Source organism: Rhineura floridana, chromosome 3 (genome assembly GCF_030035675.1).
Source record: "Rhineura floridana isolate rRhiFlo1 chromosome 3, rRhiFlo1.hap2, whole genome shotgun sequence".
In the NCBI taxonomy this organism is placed as follows: domain Eukaryota; kingdom Metazoa; phylum Chordata; class Lepidosauria; order Squamata; family Rhineuridae; genus Rhineura; species Rhineura floridana.
This window is the reverse complement of record NC_084482.1, coordinates 144,773,424-144,797,099: the sequence shown is the minus strand read 5'-3', so window position 1 is coordinate 144,797,099 and position 23,676 is coordinate 144,773,424. Positions and strand designations below refer to the sequence as shown.

The 23,676-nt window shown below is 42.6% G+C and overlaps 1 protein-coding gene across 1 annotated transcript in view; it reads right to left on the bottom strand.

Annotated features, from left to right (window-relative positions):
• CACNA1D (calcium voltage-gated channel subunit alpha1 D) overlaps window positions 1-23,475 on the bottom strand; it is a 316,751-nt gene extending 293,276 nt beyond the window's left edge. Inside the window, exons 1-3 of the mRNA XM_061618220.1 lie at window positions 23,124-23,475; window positions 11,718-12,036; window positions 8,685-8,790 (exon numbers count right to left, since the gene is read on the bottom strand). Coding sequence (XP_061474204.1) covers window positions 8,685-8,790; window positions 11,718-12,036; window positions 23,124-23,157 — 459 coding nt within the window. The 5' untranslated portion in view covers window positions 23,158-23,475. The remainder of the gene's footprint in view (window positions 1-8,684; window positions 8,791-11,717; window positions 12,037-23,123) is intronic.
• Window positions 23,476-23,676: the final 201 nt, after the last annotated feature.

Here is a 23,676-nt window from a genome sequence, read left to right as displayed (position 1 = left end):
CTATCACACCAGTTCCCACACACACACACACACACACACACCCATTCCCTATCTGCACTCCTCCCGGCCTGTGAGGGCCAGGGGGGGGTTAGATTGCACTCTTAATAGTTAAGACTTTTTTTTACAAAGAATTCTGGGGACTATAGTTCTGTATGAGACGCTAAGAATTTCTAACAAAAATTATCAGCACACTCACCAAACTAACATTTCCAGGACTCTTGGGAGGAAGGTGTTATGATTACTATACAATAGAGCCCCGCATTACGGCGCTTCGCTAATGCAGCGGTCTCACTTAGATGCAATTAGACTAAAGCCCCACTCATACGGCGCTTGTTCCGCTTTTACGGCAGTTATTGGGAGTCGCGCGCCATTCTATTCAATGAGTTCTGCTTTTCAGTGGTTTTCACTTTTCAGCGGGGGTCCAGAACGTAACCCGCCATATGAGTGGGGCCCTACTGTACTAGGATAGACCTGCACCAGCAGCCGGAACTTCCAGCAAGCTAGAGAAGAGGACTTACCATCACTGCCCGCCCCAGCATTTCCCTTTCACTGCTGTTAGTCTCCTCTGCAGGAGAGAAGAGGGAGCCAGCTGTAAGCCATCTAGCCTGTTGAGAGGACCCCCTCCCTTCTGAACTTAAGCCAGGCTACAATAAGACCTGAATCAGCAGTTAGAACTTTATTGTTTGTTAACTTCCTTCTTGTTCTTATGTACAGTAATACAGTAGTTAACAAATCCTCCAGAAGCTCCTTTTAACAAAGTCTTTTTCTGGGGTGCAGAGGGGGAGCACATACTCTGACATCAGAATGTGGCTTGTCTACTGGGCTGCGGCTGCTGCAGACAGCTCTCTCATGCGTGGCTGGAATGGCACTCCTCGCCAGATGGCGCAGGCACCTCTGCAGTAAACAGTGTTTTGGGTACCCCAGAATCAATGTTTACTGAAGACGCATATGCTTGAATGTAGGAAAGGATGGCACAGAGAGAGAAACCAAGCACATGGTGGTGGTAGCTGCCCCTTGCCTGCTCAAGCGTATGGAGAGGAGAGCTGTGCTCAAAGCTTTAGATTGCTGTAGCAAGATGCTACATGATAAAAGAAAAAAGACAAGGCAGGCATCCCTGGATGCGTTTTGGAAGAAGCCTTCAAGTGGTCTATATTACCTGACCTGGTTGTTTCATTTCAGACATGCGTATTGTTAGTTTTGAATAAAAACTTTGCTGAAACATGTTGAACTGCTCTTGTTTTTTGTAGTGTAGGAACCTACCCCTATTCTTTCCATGTTATTCCTACCTCTGGTACCAAAGTTCTTGTTAAAAAATTAATGTCCAGGAACGCATCTACTTTGTTAACTGAAGTATTATTATATTTAAATCTAGACTGTTTCTTTTTGCAGTATTGAATTTTTTCCATGTTTGCTAAATTGTTGATTTGTCTTATTTGGGTTTATTGATATGTTTTGTAAACGGACTTCTCCTGCCCCTACCCCAGTGTTTTGTATTTTGATAAGTGAATGCGCTTGGGCACAGCTCACTGTGGAAAGAGAACATATAAATAAATCAGTCAATTTGTAATACAGGTATATCCTAAGTCACATCAGAGAAAATATATGATAAAATCAGAAGCTCATACTTCTTCAGGTACCTCCATAACATCTCACTCCACCCCAAAGATAAGAAGCGAGGACAAAATCATGGAATTCAGGAAAGAGAAGAGCTGGAGCAATTCTCTAAGGCAAATAATTTTCTATGGCAATGGTTATTAACAGGAAATTCTGTAGCATATTGTTCAAAAGTATTTTTGTCAATTCTGAACCTACTTGTTCTAGTCCAATGAAGAAAGCACACAGCAGCTGGAACTGCACAAACTGAGCTTTTTAAAAAATAATAATAAGTAGTTTGGTAGGGAAGGGGGAGCCTCCCCACCTTTTCCTCCAAAACATCGGATCACCAGGCTTTTTTTTAAAAAAGGTGACACCTCAGCTGACGGATCAAAGAGGTTATACACATGGTTCTTCATGTAGCAAAAAATATGATCACAGAAGCCTCCTTCCATGTACATATTGCCCCAGCTGGATTAGGTCAATGGACTACTAGTTTTATCAGTTCACTACTAATAACACTTCAAGAAAGGCTAACAATTCCATATCCAATATGAATTGTATTCTGAAATTCACATCATCTTTGTTATCCTACTACAAATCCACTGTATCCTTCTTAAGATAAAAAACACATTGCTGCACACACAGCATTTACATATTTGGGTTTATGAAACTGTGAGATGATATTTCCTGGCTTTATCATACCTTTCTTAATGTCATTATACAGCCACAAGAGTGGCTGTATACTATAGTCAGCATGGATTTTTTGCATTCCACAATGTTAAATTGAAAATACCCCCATGCCATTCTGATGTTTCCCATAAGCTCATTTCAAAAGAAAACCTTGCAAAACTTAAAGTCCTGAGTTCAGAAATGCTTGCTTAACAACTCTCTCAATTTTCATGGCAATACACAAAACAGTCAGAGAGAATTGAGAGTTCAAAGTGTAAAGAGAGAGAAAAACCAGACCCCTTTTGGACTTTTTTCTGTCAGAGTTCTCAAAAACTGTTGAAATTCATTAAAAATCAGTCATGTTCACAGAGTACCTGTAATCCTAATACTGGCCTTGCCTCATACTCTGACCTTCATCTTCTGCGGTTTAAAAGTTAAAAAAATGCCTGGCTGATTTTTTATTAATTAAAGCAATATTGGCTTGAACTCAATGATAATGTTAGGCATGCTCAGTAAGAACCAACTGTCAGTGTTCTAAAAGCCAGATTCACAGCTGCTGGGCTTGCCTAATCAGAGGACCACACCCACACCAGACTTTGATTTCACTTAAGACAGTCATGGCTTCTCCCAAAGAATCCTGGGAAGTGTAGTTTGTGAAGGGTGCTGAGAGGAGACTCCTATTCCCCTGACAGAGTTCCAGTGGCGAGAGTGGTTTAACAGTCAGCCACTCTGACTGAAGCTCTGTGAGGGGAACAGGGCATCTGCTAGCAACTCTCAGCACCCTTCACTAACTACACTTCCCAGGATTATTTGGGAGAAACCATGACTGCCTAAAGTTAAATTGGGAGAAGCCATGACTGTCTAGTGTGGATGTGGCCAGTACAGCTTTGGTTTAAGTTTGGGTGGGAGATTTTTTGTGCCTGCTGTAGATTAAAAAGGGAAATGCTGAAAAGTAATGATACTGTTCACAATGTTTTCCTTTTGGAAAGGAAAGGGGCTTTCCCTCTACCCAGTGCCCACCCATCCAATCTCCTCCCCTCCCTCCTGTTCCCCCTTCCTGCCTTCCTGCCCTCCTCCCCCCCTTCCTGCCCCTCCACCAGGTCATTTTCACCTATCCTAAGCATGACTGCACAGGAGTAAATCCCATTTACGTCAAAAAGCATGCAAATGATCAAACCTGCCCTCCCCTCCTCCTCCTTTCTCCCCCGTCCCTCTTGCCCCTTCCCTCCTCCTTCCTTCACCCTCCCTTCCCCTTCCACAGGCCCTTACAATCCCCTCCTTCCCTCCTCCTCCCCCATGGACACTGGGTGACCTTGGACCAATCACTGACTCTAAGCCTCAGAGAAAGGCAATTGTTAACCACCTCTGAAACACGCTTACCATGAAAACCCTATTCGTAGGGTCGCCATAAGTCAGAATCAACTTGAAGGCAATCGAATTCATTTTCAAGCATGATTGCACAGGAGTAAATCCCACTGAACTCAATAAGCATGCAAATGATCAAACTTGCCCTCCCCTCCTCCTCCCTCCCATCACCTCCCTTTTGCCCCTTCCCTCCCCTTTCCTTCACCCCTCCCCTTCCAATCCCGTCCCTCCCCCTTCCCCTCCTCTCTGCCCCCCTTGCTCCTTCCGTCTAATCTCCCCTCCCCCTGGTCAATTTTACCTATCCTAGCCATGATTGCATGGGAGTAAATCCCACTGAACTCAATAAGCATGCAAATGATGACCTGCCTTTCCCCTCCTTCCTATCTCCTCTCCCTTCCTCCTTCCTTCTTCCTCCTCCCCTGCCCACTCCAGGCTTCACTCCCCATTGTCAGTTTTACCTATCCTAAGCATGATTGCAGAGAAGTAAGGCCCACTGAACTCAATAAGCATTCAAATGATCAATCCATTCTCAGCAAACTTGTACAGGATCCCATCTCTTACCTCCCCAATTAAAAAGCAGAGAAACCACTCGATATATGTTCAGAAGCATGTGTTACCAAATTCTTCCAAGCTACACAGGAAGTGGATTGGACTGTGAAAGACCAACCGAAATTGTGTTTGCATTTTGACAAATATGTAGGGCAGTACAATATCTCAGAGAGGAGGGCCAGGTCTCCTGCTCCCCTGGTGCATTCACTATAGCTGCCCAATTTCCCTGCTTTTTAAAGTTTGATAGAAATATCTGTTGGCTATAGTTATGTTCTTAAACCGCAAGATTTTTTGCCTATTAGTGAATATAACATCCTATTTGATTTTGAAAGCCAAACTGCCTTCTGCTTATGTTATAGCAGACATTATCATATTTCAGTCAAGTTCCTATTTCTCATCTAGCAATCAGCTTTTTAATTATTTTTATATACAAATTTGAAAAAGCAAGAAAAAAAGTGAAGAAAATTAAGTTAAACATATAAGCCATCCAAATGTCCAGATGGATATCAACAACAGACTGACGTTTGCATAAGCAATCAGCTTCCTTTATTTGTAGTTTTATTCCTATCCCCACCTACCCACTGCAGAAGTTCAGCGCTCTGAAGCTGGTGATGCTACATGTAGTTTTCCATTATGCCCTCACTGGTTGGCTTTCATCAATTCACAGGTGCATGAGTTGGATTTTAACACAGCAATCTAAACTTTACATTACTGACAGCACAATACTATACATGTCTTCTCAGACATAAGTTCCACTGACCTCTATGGGACCTATCTCCAATTAAGTGTGTATCTCCAATTAAGCCTTAGTCTGCAAGCCAGTGCATGTCTACTCAGAAGTAAGCTCCATTGAGTTCAATGGGACTTACTCCCAGGTAAGTGTGTATAGGATTGCAGCCTTAAAAGTCTTGCAAACAACTGGTCCAGCCAAAAAAATCACCCACCCAAATTCCTCTTCTTGAAGAATCTCTCAACAAAGAACTAATGAAGAGCAAATGGAGAGCAAATTGGCATTTTCTGTATTACAAAAATATATGGTCATCATTTAGTTTACAAAGGTCTCCAAGGTATATTACTGCAAAATACCTTAGATGAGTTCATGTACATTTTATTTATAAAAGTTTTCAGTCATAATTTGTATTAATCCAACATTTACTGTGACAATCAATTTTAAACAAAAAGTAAAAATTGATTGTACAATTAATTTTTTTCTCTGCCTTGTATACTATGTTGATTGCCTTTCATAGAAAATGGATTAAACTTTATAATATGCCATATAAGTCACCTAAAAGAGAAGCTGACAGACTAGTATTCTCCACTAAAGTGAATTCCTCACTGGCACTGTTATCAGTACTGGCACTGCACTTCAAAGGCAAAGATAAAAAATATGCTCCAGACCTCTGCGATTCCTTTTTACACTTCATACAATATGCAGCAGAATGTCTTCATTTCCTAATGAAGACAAAGAGTGCAATCATCATAAACTAAAACATATATTTTAGAAAAGAGGTACTTCTCATATTTACATCCAAGGCATAAATAATGGCATTGGCATATTCTTGCCGTATATTGTTTTGTAAATGGCCTACTGAATGTCTCCTTCTAAAGTTCAGGACTCTACCAATCTGTTTCCCGGTTGTTGTTTTACTTTGAAATCCACAGACTGGGTGATACTCAGCTAACTCAGAATAGAGCTGTCAAATAAAAGGACTATGAAGCCCTAACAGTCTGGACACAATGTGCCCTGTCCATCCATGGACAGCAGACTCCATTTACACTGAGTAAAATTTGCTGTACAAAACATATGCCATTCATGATGACAGATGCTATCTATTACATATTGTATAATTACACATCACAGGACTTTTTTTAAAAAATGTTCTTCATTCACCTGAATAACTTTGTATACAGTAATCGATTCAAATAAATTGTACCCAGTTAGCTTTTCTTTATTGCTCAAATCAATCATTAAAGATTTGTGCACGGCCAAGATATAATGTAAAATGTGCTGTTGCACAATGCATACACAGTCCAAAAAGAGCTCTATTGCCAAAACCCAATGTAAACCCCTGTGATAAATATACATCATATTTTTGTTTAAAAAACACTCAGAAACATTTTTAAAAAGGAAAGCAAGGCATATAAAAATGAAATATTTAAATTCACTCCTGAATAGGGCAAAAAGATTTAATTTAACACTTTGTTTAAAAACCAGATAAAACTGACCCAGCTAAAATTCTATAAAATTGCCAGCCTCTGATGCAGACAAATGCTTTACCCACTTCAAGTAATCCTTTATGATATTAGTTACTGTATTAGCACAGACCACCTAGTGGATTGACAGCAACGCAGAGATTTGTGCCCTAAATTTGTGAAAGCAAAAACAGCCTGTTCATTGGCTAAGATACATTGCTGCATAGATTGTTCTTTACATTGACCTGAATTATGTTGTGTTTTCCCAGTTTTTGTTGTCTCATGCTATTAAATGTCATAGCTTAGTAAAATAAGAATAAACATATAGACAGAAGCAATTCTATAAGAAAGCAGGTAATGGTTTTTAAAAAGAGCTCTTCAAACAAATGTCTTCACTGTGGAGAACACTGCACTCACAAAAATTTTCCAAAAGAAAAACAAACCAACACTATTTGTATACATAATCTCAAACTGAGATATAAGCATGCAAAAACTATATTATCAAGAAATGTTGAATTCTTCCAGTTTGGTTTATATATTTTATTCAATAGATACCAAGGAAGTGCTTCACAGTACTATTAAAAATACTAATTTAGGAATGATATGCACTACTATATTTAAGAGAGCCAATGTGGTGTAGTGGTTAAGGTGTTTGACTAAGACCTGGGTTCAAATCCCCACACAGCCATGAAGCTCACTGGGTGACCTTGGGCCAGTCACTGCCTCTCAGCCTCAGAGGAAGGCAATGGTAAACCCCCTCTGAATACTGCTTACCATGAAAACCCTATTCACAGGGTCACCATAAGTCGGAATTGACTTGAAGGCAGTACATTGCATTTTACTACAGTAGGGCCCCACTTTACAGCGCTTCGCTTTACAGCGCTTCGCTAATACAGTGGTCTCAATTAGACGCAATTAGACTAAAGCCCCACTCATACAGCGCTTGTTCGGCTTTTACGGCAGTTTTCAGGCATCGCGCACCATTCTATTCAATGGGTTCCACTTTACAGCAGTTTTCGCTTTACAGCGGGGGTCCAAAATGTAACCCGCCGTATGAGTGGGGCCCTACTGTATATTTAAAACATTGAGAAAATGACAGACTCAAGCAAGTGAGATTACCAGAATTTAAATAATTACTCACATCTATTTGGGATGATAATGTGCTCACACAGGATCTTTAGACCACCTCAGCTTTGCCTTAAAAGGATATGTATGATGTATTACAAAGGCCCTCCCTCCAGTATAAAAAAACTTAACATACTACCCAGAAGGCTTAAAAACTAGCTTGCTATCTGACATGGGAAATTTTTCACATGAGGCATGATTGTCACATGGGGATAGGTTAAAAAAACCTCCCCCACATGAAACAGTAATTATGTAGTCCCAACATGAGGTGGTTGCTACCTTAACCACTAAGTCACAGTTTTCCAAGTCACTAGAAAACAATGCCATAATATTAGGCGGGGAGATTTTAGTATAGTATGAGAAACGTGGGTGGTCACGAAGATACAGGCTGTCACATATAAACTTTAGATGGTCATAAAATGATCCTGACATACAACTTATGCAAAGCCCGGAGAAAGAACTTGCACAACAGAATGTCTTTGGATTTGGGGATCACTTTTCTCACACAAACATTTTCTGCTAGATTGGAAACAGTAGTTCCACATGCAGAAGAGACTTTCTGCTAACAGAAGGTCACCTTTGGATCCAGGGCCATTTACTTCAATATATAAGCATCAATACCTACTGCAGTACTTAACATTTACATGGGCCAGTTTCTACTAAAAATCTCACTGAAAGCAACAGCATATGACATTCTTTCCAAGTTCAATCTTGCAGTTAGGGATGTAATCATGTACAGTATTTCCAAACAAATTCTTCTTCTAGAATAAGATATTAAAATGTACATCTCTATTGACATTATAAACGATTCAATGTTACTATGCTTTTTCTATTAAAATATGAAAAGAACTGAAACTAAATGAATAGGGAAGTAAAAGTTCACATGAAGGCTGAGCACTGAGAGGGCAAACAGCACATAACATCAACAAGATATAAATCCAATTTCTGTCTTCCTTACAATGTATTTGTACGGCCTTTAGAATTTAACATTATCAAAAACCAGACCATGCATTGGAACCGGCAACCAAAGCAGTAAAATACATTTTAAAATGTTGACTCTCATTCATACCGCCACCTGACTAAATATATAATTCATTCTACAATTTTCTTTTTTAAAAAGATTTGTGTATTATTTAAAAACAACAGCCACTCAAATACAGGAAGGAAATCCCAAAAAATATACTTACCAAGTTCTGATTTGTTGAATTAGAATCATCTTCTGGGAATGGGATGTAAACAGCTAAGGCCACACAATTGGCAAAAATAGCCAGTAATATAAATATGTCAAACGGTCTGAAGCATCTTGTTAAGGAACATCCAGTGTTGTAATATATACATATAAGGCCCAGTCTAACTCCTTGCTAATTTCTATAGAAAGGACAATAAACTTTTCTGAAGTAAAACTGACATGTTTGTGATTTTCAGCACATGACCTTTCAGTTCCCTCTTTTTTTGGTAACAAGCTGCACATGGCATTCTTTTGCACAGTCTGTTTTACATGAACAATTTTTAAAATCTAATTACGTAATATTGAATCACTACAATCACCATTTGAGAAACGCTTACTCCTAAGTCTATATCTACTATTACTGCTAATGGAACCTGCATATGCACACAGCAGTAGAACAAAATCACAGTGATGTTTGCCAATATTTAACATTATGGAAGGAGAATCTGCCCCTTCTAGCAAAAGTAGGAAGCAATATTTATTTATTTATTTAAATGTATATCCCACCCTTCCTCCCAGAAGAAGCACAGCGTGGCAAACAAAAACACTAAAAAGCACCTTAAAACATCTTAAAAACAAAAGACTTTAAAACATCTTAAAATAAAACATCTTTAAAAAACTTTAGAAATACCTGTAAAAGCAATTCCAACACAGACACAGACTGGGATAAGGTCCCTACTTAAAAAGCGTGTTGAAAATGGCTGCATTTTGAAAGGGCTGGCATATACCACACAGACATATAAGTCAACTCTGAGAGATGAGGAGACCCACTAGCAGTACAGTACTCCAGAGCCTGAGGCAGAGATCATTTACATATATATATATATATATATATATATATATATATATATATAATTTAATTGGAGGTACAGTACTTAGGACTGACTCTGCAGTTGCATCAAACTGAGCAAGTGCTCCACCATTAAAATACAGCCTTTCCAAGCAGAAGGCGTCCAAGGGTACTACAGCTTCTGCTCTGACCCAAGAGATCACATGACAATACCAGGAAGTCAGGCCTCCGCCATTAGAAGTGTTTTTCCCTCATAGACAATAACAAACGTTCGCTCCAAATAATTTTGGATATATGAATATATATTGCTTGGCTTTGTACAGAAAAATACACAAACCCTTACCCAAATGTCACAAGTATCTGTCTCTTCGTTCTGCATTTGGGATTTATTACTTGATCAGAGATATTTTACAAATATACATAAGAGGTTGGGAAGCTTTTTCAGACCAAGGGCCGCATTTCTATCTAGGCATTTCTGGAGGCCACATGCCCCCAGTAACAGGCAGGACCAGGGACAAAAGAAGATAAAGCAATGAATGCAAATTTTACCTTTGAACACTTGGCTAGTTTCTATACAAACTGACATATGAGTCCTCCATCTAGGCAACCAAGCAGCATTTATCAGAGTTCAAGGACACGCTCCAACCAGCAAATGTCCCAAGGGCCAAATGGACAGGCCTGGAGGGCCGCATGTTTTATTCACTCTGATATACATCACTAAATGAAATCTTTGTAAAAGCTAAATTTGAGGCCTCTGTGCTGTTTCAAGCAAAATTTAAACCTATTTTTCAGGCCCAACTCATAGGAGTAAAAAACAGACTTCTTGAGCATTAGCCACTATATTCTCCATGCAGTAGCTATTTAAGTTGTATTTCCTCCTAACTGAAATGAACGTTAATTATTTTAATTCTAAAAGGTTACGATTTTGCCACTGTAAAAATTACATCTTGGTGTCTTGACCCATAGAAATAATGTTCAGTGTTTATATCTACTACTTGCAAGTTCCATAGTCTGTCAAAGTAGGAATAGGCTTGACTTTAGTCTCATGTAGTTTGCTTTTCTTTTCTTTACTGAAATCATTATAGTCACTTAGGATCGCTTTGGGATCTCTGCATGCGTGCGATGAACACGAAAGCTTCACCACTCCTGAATATTTGATATAAGGAAGGACCATAAGGGCATGGTCAATTATCCCAAGGTGAAACAGGCATTAAGGGCCCCTAATTTATCTAAATGCTTTCCCCCTTAATTTCTATTTGCTTCATCTACAGATTCACCAAATGATCGCGTATGTAAATCACCATGGAACAAATGAATGATGTAGTCCTCATCACACTGACCTAAGAGTGAGCTCACACACACACACACACACACTTACTACATACAGGAGTGATCTGCAAGAGCCAATCAACTCTCAATTCTCACTGACTGTATTGGACGTTGGAAATATAATGCAAATTATATTTGGCTATAGCTGCATCACAGCATGTGTTTAGACTTTAAAGCATACTTGTATGCCTTCACTGTCATATGTGCAATCACTCTAGGAGAAAGAGATGACAAGAGTGATTCTAGGGTTGCCAGGTTCAAGGCCTGAGACTGATCCTGTATTTTTAGAAGAGAAAGTCAACCAAGTGCAGGTGTTCTTGCAACCCTGTAATGGGAAAAACCACAAGGTGGAATTCTCCCTTCCCCCTCCACAACTTTTAAAGATACAAAAGACCTCTTGGAGGCGGCCTGGCAACCAAGAGGTCTTCTGTATCTTTAAAAGTTGTGCAGGGGGAAGGGAGAATTCCACCTTGTGGTTTTTCCCATTACAGGGTTGCAAGAACACCTGCACTTGGCTGACTTTCTCTTTTCCTAAAGATACAGGATCAGTCTCAGGCCTTGAACCTGGCAACCCTAGTGATTTCATAGAGAAATAAGCATATATTATCCAAAATCTAAAGAGAAAATTTTGCCACCATAACCTCAAATGAAAAAAAGTGACTTGGGGAGACTGATTTTGAATTGAAAAAGGAGAAAGGATTAAGCAACTTTTCTCTGCCCAATCTAATTAGCTTTTTTTAAAAAAACAACCTAGGAAAACAACTACAGAATTCTGTGTAATGTATAGCTTGAGCCCAAGTCCATGATGTCTTTGACACACTTTGGAGTATTCAGAGAACAGATGGTAAAAACAAAATTCCATCAAAAGGATACTTCCATTCTACTATACTAATGCAGGCTCTTCGGATTGGGTTATTGAGGGATAAACAGAAAAGGGCACGGGCTGACCGACTGTTGGATGTATTACCCTGTTTTTTGCTCTTGGCATATTGCTGGCGTTTTCTTTGGGACAGAGATCCTACAGGTTCAGTTGGGGTGGTGCTCATGCTTTGGGCAGCCTTGGCTTGTCTAGCAGCTTCAATTGCAGCTTGCCAAGATAGTACAGTTTGCCTGGATGGTGCTGAGCAGTTCGACTGGAGAGTTGGTCCGTCACCAGGAAGAGGAATTTTGGTGCTATTTGCATAGCTTACTTCTGTGAAAAAGGGAGAAAATGCATTAACCTGGTTTTAAATAACCCAGTCATATTAAACTACTTGTGAAACACTAAATTTCATTTTATTTTGAAGCATTCTTTTAAAAAAAAAAGTCAGCAGATGCTTCCTACCATGATTAAAAGGCGTAGGAATCACCATTACAAACATTAGCATATGTCTTGCCACTTCATGAAGTTAACACATCGTGAATCCTCAAGATATATTAAAGAAGCTGTATTCAAATCAATCAAGCCAATTTTATAATTGGCAAAAAAGTTCAGTTTCTTGTTAATAAAACTTATTCCCTTTGATTGTTTGGTAATACTGTCTTCACTTGCTGTGAACGAAACAGCAGACATCAGCTATTCTTTTAATCCAAAACATGTAAAGTCATTTCAACAGACTTTGAACATAAGAACATAAGAACATAAGAAGAGCCTGCTGGATCAGGCCAGTGGCCCATCTAGTCCAGCATCCTGTTCTCACAGTGGCCAACCAGGTGCCTGGGGGAAGCCCACAAGCAGGACCCGAGTGAAAGAACACTCTCCCCTCCTGAGGCTTCCGGCAACTGGTTTTCAGAAGCATGCTGCCTCTGACTAGGGTGGCAGAGCACAGCCATCATGGCTAGTAGCCATTGATAGCCCTGTCCTCCATAAATTTGTCTAATCTTCTTTTAAAGCCATCCAAGCTGGTGGCCATTACTGCATCTTGTGGGAGCAAATTCCATAGTTTAACTATGCGCTGAGTAAAGAAGTACTTCCTTTTGTCTGTCCTGAATCTTCCAACATTCAGCTTCTTTGAATGTCCACGAGTTCTAGTATTATGAGAGAGGGAGAAGAACTTTTCTCTATCCACTTTCTCAATGCCATGCATAATTTTATACACTTCTATCATGTCTCCTCTGACCCGCCTTTTCTCTAAACTAAAAAGCCCCAAATGCTGCAACCTTTCCTCATAAGGGAGTCGCTCCATCCCCTTGATCATTCTGGTTGCCCTCTTCTGAACCTTTTCCAACTCTAGAATATCCTTTTTGAGATGAGGCGACCAGAACTGTACACAGTATTCCAAATGCGGCCGCACCATAGATTTATACAACGACATTATGATATCGGCTGTTTTATTTTCAATACCTTTCCTAATTATTGCTAGCATGGAATTTGCCTTTTTCACAGCTGCTGCACACTGGGTCGACATTTTCATCGTGCTGTCCACTACAACCCCGAGGTCTCTCTCCTGGTTGGTCACCGCCAGTTCAGACCCCATGAGCGTATATGTGAAATTCAGATTTTTTGCTCCAATATGCATAATTTTACACTTGTTTATATTGAATTGCATTTGCCATTTTTCCGCCCATTCACTCAGTCGGGAGAGGTCTTTTTGGAGCTCTTCGCAATCCCTTTTTGTTTTAACAACCCTGAACAATTTAGTGTCGTCAGCAAACTTGGCCACTTCACTGCTCACTCCCAATTCTAGGTCATTAATGAACAAGTTGAAAAGTACAGGTCCCAATACCGATCCTTGAGGGACTCCACTTTCTACAGCCCTCCATTGGGAGAACTGTCCGTTTATTCCTACTCTCTGCTTTCTGCTTCTTAACCAATTCCTTATCCACAAGAGGACCTCTCCTCTTATTCCATGACTGCTAAGCTTCCTCAGAAGCCTTTGGTGAGGTACCTTGTCAAACGCTTTTTGAAAGTCTAAGTACACTATGTCCACTGGATCACCTCTATCTATATGCTTGTTGACACTCTCAAAGAATTCTAATAGGTTACTGAGACAGGACTTTCCCTTGCAGAAGCCATGCTGGCTCTGCTTCAGCAAGGCTTGTTCTTCTATGTGCTTAGTTAATCTAGCTTTAATAATACTTTCTACCAGTTTTCCAGGGACAGAAGTTAAGCTAACTGGCCTATAATTTCCGGGATCCCCTCTGGATCCCTTTTTGAAGATTGGCGTTACATTTGCCACTTTCCAGTCCTCAGGCACGGAGGAGGACCCAAGGGACAAGTTACATATTTTAGTTAGCAGATCAGCAATTTCACATTTGAGTTCTTTGAGAACTCTCGGGTGGATGCCATCTGGGCCTGATGATTTGTCAGTTTTTATATTGTCCATTAAGCTTAGAACTTCCTCTCTCGTTACCACTATTTGTCTCAGTTCCTCAGAATCCCTTCCTGCAAATGTTAGTTCAGGTTCAGGGATCTGCCCTATATCTTCCACTGTGAAGACAGATGCAAAGAATTCATTTAGCTTCTCTGCAATCTCCTTATCGTTCTTTAGTACACCTTTGACTCCCTTATCATCCAAGGGTCCAATCGTCTCCCTAGATGGTCTCCTGCTTTGAATGTATTTATAGAATTTTTTGTTGTTGGTTTTTATGTTCTTAGCAATGTGCTCCTCAAATTCTTTTTTAGCATCCCTTATTGTCTTCTTGCATTTCTTTTGCCAGAGTTTGTGTTCTTTTTTATTTTCTTCATTCGGACAAGACTTCCATTTTCTGAAGGAAGACTTTTTGCCTCTAAGAGCTTCCTTGACTTTGCTCGTTAACCATGCTGGCATCTTCTTGGCCCTGGCGGTACCTTTTCTGATCTGCGGTATGCACTCCAGTTGAGCTTCTAATATAGTGTTTTTAAACAACTTCCAAGCATTTTCGAGTGATGTGACCCTCTGGACTTTGTTTTCCAGCTTTCTTTTTACCAATCCCCTCATTTTTGTGAAGTTTCCTCTTTTGAAGTCAAATGTGACCGTGTTGGATTTTCTTGGCAATTGGCCAGTTACATGTATGTTTAATTTAATAGCACTGTGGTCACTGCTCCCAATCGGTCACTGCTCCCAATCGGTTCAACAACACTTACACCTCGCACCAGGTCCCGGTCCCCACTGAGGATTAAGTCCAGGGTTGCCGTCCCTCTGGTCGGTTCCATGACCAACTGGTCTAGGGAATAGTCATTTAGAATATCTAGAATATCTAGAATATCTAGAAACTTTGCTTCAAGAATATCTTGAAACTTTGCTTCAACAGACTACAAAAACTGGAATGTATCCCTGCTGACAAAAGAAACAAATATGTTTTCTAATATAAGTACAAATTCCTTCTTGATTAAGATAGTAATGCTTTATTTCTGTGACAATTGAACACACTTTCCCCAAAAGACAATTATCTTTTCCATGAGAGTAGATGTATACTATAGAAAGCATGGATTTTTTGCATTCATTCCGCAATGTTAAATTGAAAACACCCCCCATGCCATTCTGGTGCTCTTCAAAAGCTCATTTTAAAACAAAACCTTATAAAACTTATAGTTCTGTACTCAGAAACGCTTGCTTGACAACCCTCTAAATTTTCATGGCGATACACAAAACAGTCAGAGAGAATCAAGAGTTGAAAGTGTAAAAAAAGAGAGAGAAAACCAGACCCCTTTTAGACTTTCTTCTGTCAGAGTTCTCATAATCTGTTGAAATTCATTAAAAATCAGCCATGTTCAAAGAGTACCTGTAATCCTATTAGTGACCTTGCCCCATACTCTGACCTTCATCTTCTGCAGTTTAAACGTTTAAAAATGCATGGCTGATTTAATTTAAGAAATTTAGCATTGAACTCAATGATATCGGGCACGCGCAGTAAGAACCAACTGTCAGTGTTCTAAAAGCCAGACTAACAGCTGCTGGGCTGGCCCAATCAGGAGGCCACACCTTTATTTCACTTATGATAGTCATGGCTTCTCCCAAAGAATCCTGGGAAGTGCAGTTTGTGAAGGGTGCTGAGAGGAGACTCTTATTCCCCTGAGAGAGCTCCAGTGGCCAGAATGGTTTAACAGTCCGCCGAGCTGATTGAAGGTCTGTGAGGGTAACAGGGCCTCTCCTAGCAACTCTCAGCACCCTTCACTAACTACACTTCCCGGGATTCTTTGGGAGGAGCCATGACTATCTAAAGGGATATAAAGGTCTGGTGTGGATGTGGCCAGGGGCAGCTTTGGTATAAATTTGGGTGGGACGCTACATGTGCCTGCTGTAGAATAACCCTGAAAAAGAATGCTATTCACAATGTCTTCCTATGTCCAGTGCCCATCCATCCAATCTCCTCTCCTCCCTCTCCTCCCTCCTTCCTTCCTTCCTTCCTCCCCCTCCCCTTCCTGCCCTCCTCCACTCCCTGCCCCTCCCCCAGGTCAATTTCACCTATCCTAAGCATCATTGTACAGGAGTAAATCCCACTGAACTCAAAAAGCATGCAAGTGATCCAACCTGCCCTCCCCTCCTCCTCCTCCCTCCTATCAGGGCTGTGGAGTCAGTACGCCAAACCTTCGACTCCGACTCCTCTATTTTTCTATTGTCCGACTCCGACTCCACCCAAAATTGCTTCCAACTCCACAGCCCTGGAAAGGGCTGTAAATCTCTTTCTAAATTGGAAGCTCTCATAGGAGCATTCTTATCGCTGCCTGAATATGCGCTGATCTTGGCATCACAGCATTTGTCTTCATCTGGGTCCTGTGTCATACACTGACACACAAAATGTTTTCCATCTTGAGTTATGGTAAAATGCTCAACTACAGCTGACTTCATGGGAAGCTTCTTTGACATTTTGAATGTATATTTTTTTTAAATTGTCAATCAAAATTTATTTTGAAGCAGGAGTCAGTATATTTCTACCGACTCCGACTCCACCCAAAATTGCTTCCGACTCCGACTCCACAACTCCGACTCCACAGCCCTGCCTCCTATCCCCTCTTCCTTCACCCCTCCCTCCCTCTTCCTTCACCCCTCCCTCCCTCATCCCCTTCCAATCCCCTCCTTCCCCTCTCCTCCCATAGTCAGTTTTACCTATCCTAGGACTACTACCTGGGAGACCAGGATTTAAATCTCCACACAGCCATGAAGCTCACTGGGTGACCTTGGGCCAGTCACTGCCTCTCAGCTTCAGAGGAAGGCAATGGTAAACCACCTCTGAATACTGCTTACCATGAAAATCCTATTCATGGGGTCGCCATAAGTTGGAATCGACTTGAAGGCAGTCCATTTCATTTTCAAGCATGATTGCACGGGAGTAAATCCCACTGAACTCAAAAAGCATGCAAATGATGAAACCTGCCCTCCCCTCCTCCTCCCTCCCATCACCTCCCTTTTGCCCCTTCCCTCCCTTTCCTTCACCCCTCCCCCCTTCCAATCCCCCCTGCCCCTTACTTCTGCCCCCCTCTCCCCCCTTCCTCTTTCCCTCTACTCTCCCCTCCCCCTGCTCCTCCCCCCCGGTCAGTTTTACATATGCTAAGCATGATTGCATGGGAGTAAATCCCATTGAACTAAATAAGCATGCAAATGATCAGAGCTGCTTTTCCCTTACTTCCCCTCTCCTCTCCCTTCCTCCTCCCTTCTTCCTCTCCTCCCTTTTTCCTCCTCCACTGCCCATTCCGGGCCTCCTATCCTAACCATGACTGCATGGGAGTTTACCTATCCTAAGCATGACTGCTAAATCCCACTGAACTCAATAAACATGCAAATGATCAAACCTCCCCTCCTCTTCCCCCTCCTGCCTACGCCTCTCTCCCTCCCCCTCCTGATCCCCTGTAGTCAGTTTCACCTATCTTAAGCATGATTGCAGGGGAGTAAATCCCACTGAACTCAATAAGCATACAAATGATCAATCCATTCTCAGCAAACTTGCACAGGATCCCATTTCTTACCTCTTAAAAAATAAGAGAAATTCACTTAGGCAACATACCTATAGACCACAGACATTTCTATCAAACTTTAAAAAGGAGGGGAATTGGGCAGCTATAGTGAATGCACCAGGAGAGCAGGAGACCTGCTCAGAGACACATTACCAAATTCTTCCAAGCTACACAAGAACTGGATTGGACTGTGAAACACCAACCCAAATTGTGTTTGTATTTTGACAAATTTATAGGGCAGTACTATATCTCAGAGAGGAGATGAGGTATCCTGCTCCCCTGGTGCATTCACTATTACTGCCCAATTTCCCTGCTTTTTAAAGTTTGATAGAAATATCTGTTGGCTATAGGTACGTTCTTAAACTGCAAGGTTGTTTGCCTATTAGTGAATAAGAACTATGGATCCATACATTTTACCTAGCATTACTTTTGTTTGCTATCAACTGCCTCCTCTCCTGAGGCTACTGACTTGTACAGAGGAATTAGAAGGAGGAGTTTCTTGCCTATGGCTTTGTGCTACATTTTGAAGGAACTCAGATTGCCTTCAAAGCACAGCATGAATTCAGAGGCCACCACTGCCTCTCTAGTAAGTTCAGGCTTGGGAGATGGGTATGTCTTATCTGTTCATGTTGCATTTCTTCAGATCAGATTTTGGAGATTCCTTTGGGAATGTGAAGGCACATACAAGGGAAGAGATAATTGCAGCAGTAGGAGAGGAAACTGTAATCAATGTGGCAACCAAAATTGTGACCACCTGATAACAACTAGCAAGCTAGATAAGCCCTGGACTCCTAGTGGGAGGAAGGGCGGGAGAGAGAGACAGAGAGATACATACATACATACATACGAGCCCCCAGTGTCTGGGGCAGAAGATAGATTTTGCCCTCACTACAATAGTGTCCCAAGTTCAGCAGTTTATTGTGTCCCATTAGAATGAATGGCAGACATATATGTCAGAAAGTTAAGGGCCATACTCAGAGACACCTTTGAGCAAGGAACAAAACCTGATTTCTCCCATCTAAAGTCCAGATTTTAACCTTAAAGCTGCTTTTCGGAGCCTTTTGAAGAATTTCCTCTTTCAACAAGCCTTTTAAGTTGAGACCTATCCCAGTCTGTATCTGTGTCAGAATTGTTTAATATGTTTTTTAATAATGTTTTTAACCCTTTTTTAAAGTTTTTTTAAAATGTTTTTAATGCTGTTTTGTTTTAATGTATTTTAAAATCTGTTTTTATGATGTTTTAAAGTGTTTTAGTGCTTTGTGTGCTGCCCTGGGCTCCTGCTGGGAGGAAGGGTGGGATACAAATTGAATAAATAATGAAAATAAATAAATAAATATTACAAAGAATAAACCATTCTGAAATCTGTTTCTTGGTCAAATTAGAAGGTGACAGAATGGTGGCATGACAGACAGAATTGTGGGTACTGACATTTGGATCTTATTCAGTCACAAGTGCAGGTGTATAATCAAGGCAGCTTGCATTTTTTCAGAAGTCCTCCCCACCCCCAGACCCACATATATACTGAATGCATAGAGTCTACAAGTTGGAGGCAACACTAATGTTGGGGTCAGTGATAATAAACCTTTTTAAAAAGTTATATGTCTTTAAAAACTAAAGTCTTAATTCTTAACTGTCAACCTTCTGCAAAGCTTAAATTATGGTGAGCATGTTTAACCAAAAGTAAAACTGGAACACCAGACTCTGTTCTGCTTGTGAAAAAAATAGAAAAGGACTGCTTTAAGTTGATCCTGACTTATGGCGACCCTATGAATGGGGATTTCATGGTAAGTGGTATTCAGAGGGGGTTTACCATTGCCTCCCTCTGAGGCTAGTCCTTCCCAGCTGGCTAGGGCCTGCTCAGCTTGCCACAGCTGCACAAGCCAGCCCCTTCCTTGTCCGCAACTGCCAGCTGGGCAACTGGGCTCTTTGGGACTATGCAGCTGGCCCACGGCTGCACAGGTGGCAAGTAAACTCTGAGCCACTCACTGTGGGGGTGATCTTTAGCTGGACCTTGACACTCAGGAGACACGAGCGGGGATTTGAACTCAGACTCTGGACTCCCAGCCAGGCTCTCCTCCCCACTGTGCTATACCAGCTGTGTTCTGCTTGTACATTCTAAATATTTAATTCATTCATTTCAGAGAGCGCCAACCTGTTGCAAAGTCAAGGTGAATGCACAATTTCGTTGTTTACTTATATATGCAGCAGCCACCTCCTCCTTTCTCCTGCTGCTTTAGGTATTGCCTCTTTATCATCCCAGTGCTTGTCTGGCCCCAGTCTTATACCCCTGTCTACATCCTCAATCTCTCCACTTTCCCCATACAGTGTCATCCCACCCATATGTAGCTTGTCACTTCTAACCACTCCTTCTAACCCAGGAGTGGCTAATATGTGGTCCTCCAGGTGTCACTGGACTACAGCTCTCATCATCCTTGACCACTGGCCATCTAGAGAGCCACAGGCTGCCCAGCCCTGCTGTAAATTAAGTAAGGTAGATAATGAGAAATCCAAATGAAAGCAGATAGGAATAGCAGGGGGTTAGTGTATCCTGATCCCCATAGTGGTCATTGCCCCTATAAACTCAGTGTTCTCTTAACCTGTAAAGGAAGACAGATGGGACTGAAAGACCAAGGGAAAGCACAGGTGCTCAGAGATGAAGTTATAAGCAAACACAGCATGTGACACTGCAGGACTTGTTTATTGCTTGCAAGATGTAGATGTTAAGGTAAGAACGTAAGAAGAGTCCTGTACGATCAGAGCAAAGACTCATCTAGCCTAACATTCTGTTCTCACAGTGGCCAATAAGATGCTTATGGGAAGCCTACAAGCAGGACCTGAGCACAGCAGCACTCTCCCCACTTGTACTCCACAGCAACTTGTATTCAGTGGCACAGGGCCTCCAAATCTGTAGGTAGCACACAGCCACCAAAGCTAGTTGCCACCGATAGCCTTGTCCTCCATGAATTTGCCTAATCCTCTTTTGAAGCCATCCCAGTTGGTGGCCACTACTACATCTTTCTTAATATATCTTGTTCTATAGTTTAATTATATGCTGTGTGAAGAAGCACTTTATTTTGTCTGTCTGGGATTTTTCAAAGTTCAGCTTCATTATTTGACCCCAGATCATATTATAAGAGGGTCAGAAAAATGTCTCCTTATCCCATTTCTCCACTCCATGCATAATTTTAAATACCCCTATCATGTCCTCCGAGAGAACCAGTGTGGTATAGTGGTTAGAGTGTTGGACTACGACCTGGGAGACCAGGGTTCAAATCTCTACACAGCCATGAAGCTCACTGGGTGACCTTGGGCCAGTCACTGTCTCTCAGCCTCAGAGGAAGGCAATGGTAAACCCCCTCTGAATACCGCTTACCATGAAAACCCTATTGATAGGGTCGCCATAAGTCGGGATCGACTTGAAGGCAGTCCATTTCATTTTCATCACGTCCTCCCTTGTCTTTTTTTTTTTAACGAAAACATCCCAGATGTTGTAACCTTTCCTCATAGAAGAGTTGCTCCAACCAGTTCTGAACCCTTCCCAACTCTACAATATATTTTTTGAGCTGTGGCAACCAAAACTAAACAGAGTGTTCCATGCATATTTGCACCATAAATTTGTATAGCAGCATTATGAAATGGGCAGTTTTATTTTCAATCCCTTTTCCTAACAATCCCTAGAATGGAATTTACCTTCTTCACAAATGCCACACATTGGCTTGACATAGTCATTCAGTTTCCACCATAGCTTATTATTTATCCACCATTTATCAATGTTTTTTCATGCATGAACAAATTTGTATATGCCTTAGCTCTTAAATCAAATACTTTTTGATCCTAGAATATAGAATAATAATGGCAAGGAGATTGGCATTCCCTTAAAGCTTACAAGTAAATAAGTTTATTTGGAAGAAACAGTCTAAATGGGATCTTAGGGGTAAGGGATCTTTGATACTACCAAGGGGACTTGCAGAAAGGAGCCTTTTCAGATTGTGCTTTAAACTGAGGATATATGTGGACGAAAAGGTGGAGGGATGCACAGGAAATTAGAGAAAGAGAAGCTTTGCCCAGGCTGCGAATGAATGTAATACATTGTGATCACTGCTCATCAGACAGAGATGTGGCTTGAATCCCTACAAATGCATTTTTCCCCTTTACTGAGGCAAGACCCGTGTCCTGTGCTCCTTTGCATAATACACTTGCAAGGATCCAGTTGTAGCTTCTTGTGTCAACTCCAGCACTGTGTGCAAGTGTGCACACAGATTTACATGCAAAACAGAGATGGAGGGGGAGGGAGATTAAGATGGCTCCCTTGGGGGTAGGGAGGAAGTAACCCCTGGATGTAGATGGTTTCCCACTGACCAAGCAGTGTGAGTGACAAGTAGGTGACCCATCAGATTGCACTTGTCACATCAACAGCTGGGTGCATTGTTAGGTTTCCCAAGGAGAAGAGTTCCTGCCTCACCTACCCATGTGATGCAACAGTGAACATTGTCAGATTCATGGGACCATTATTTCTCCTAGAACCGTTTCATCATTTCCCCCTCCAAGTTGCACTACATCTCCTCTTCTTTCTATTTTTATGGGATGTCAGAAAACAAGGCGGCCGACCTCTTAACTTAACCCCTCTCCTTGGCAAAGGGAACCTCTGTAAAGTGAAGCAAGTGGGTTCCACCGGGGAACGTCCGCATGTGCGAGTCTGGCGCGCGCAAGAAGCGCGCGCACACAATTTCAAAGTCCCCGTCAATTTCAGGCAAGATGAATCATTTCCACGCAGCTCGCTCCGGGAGAAAAGGAGAGGGGGCTGAGGGGAGGGCGACGGCGGCAGCATCAGCGCCTGCCTGAGCCTGTTTGCAAAGGCGATTAACATACACGAGCCCCATATGTCGTCTCTCCCTCGACGCTTGGGGAAGGGGGGAGGGAGGTGGAGGGCGAGAGCCACCGAGGCAGAGGTTGCCGGCAAAGGTGAGCGGCGAGCACAGCCTGTCGCCCAGGCTCACCTCGCCGCCGTGCCCCTTTGGCCATCCCGCACGTCCAAACACCCCAGGTCATCGCCAGGACAAAGCTCCGTCGAAAGCGTCACGTCGCCTTCTTCTCGCCCTCCCTTCCCAGTCTCAGCCCAACCTCGAGGCAAAAGGCAGACGTGCGAAATCAATGCAACGCGCCCCCACGGGAAGGGGAAGCGGGAGAGAGAGAGAGGGTAGGGGAAAAGGCAAGCACATCCAGGGCGGCTCGCCTCCGCAGCTTACCATAACCCCCTGACCTCATCCCTCCCTTCGCCTTCCCCTTCCCCTTCCCCAGCCCTTAATACCCCCGCGGTTCCCTTCTCTAATCTCTCTCCCAACATCCCCCAACTCCCTGGCGGTTGAATCCCAAGGCATTCTCCTCCTGGTACTGCCCTTGTTGCTGCTTCGGGAAGCAGCTCTTACCATCAAGCAGCAGCTGCTGCTGTTGGGACATCATGGTCACTTTCTGCGGGGGGTCCGAGACGCGGGCGCTCCTTTCCCCCCCCCGCCTGCCGCCGCTCCAAGCCAGGTGCGCGACGATGCCCCCCTCCGTCTTGATCCTGCCCTGCGCTGAGCTGCCCGCTATCCGGCTGTCCCCATAGCGGTAGTGCGAACTAGCGAGAGGAAAAGACTTGGGGAGGGGGGTCGTTCTGGCTACCGCCGCCGGTTCTTCTCTGCCGCCACCGCTGCTTGCAAATCTCTTCGAGTTTGGGCCAACATGACACTCACATCCGGGTGACACTGGCGCTCTCCATCCCTAGCAACCCGCCACCCGGCGCTGCTGCTGCCGCTGCACCCTCTTTCCCCCTTGTTGTCGCCGCCTCTTCTCCCGCAGCCGCTGCCTCAGTGCACAGCCGTCGCTACGGGTTAACTCTCTCGCGCCTGCTGCCGCCGCCGCCGCCACCTGCTGCTCAGGGAGGAAGAGGCTTGGTGAGGCAGACGCAGCGAAGGAGACAGGCAGGCATGCAGGCTGAGC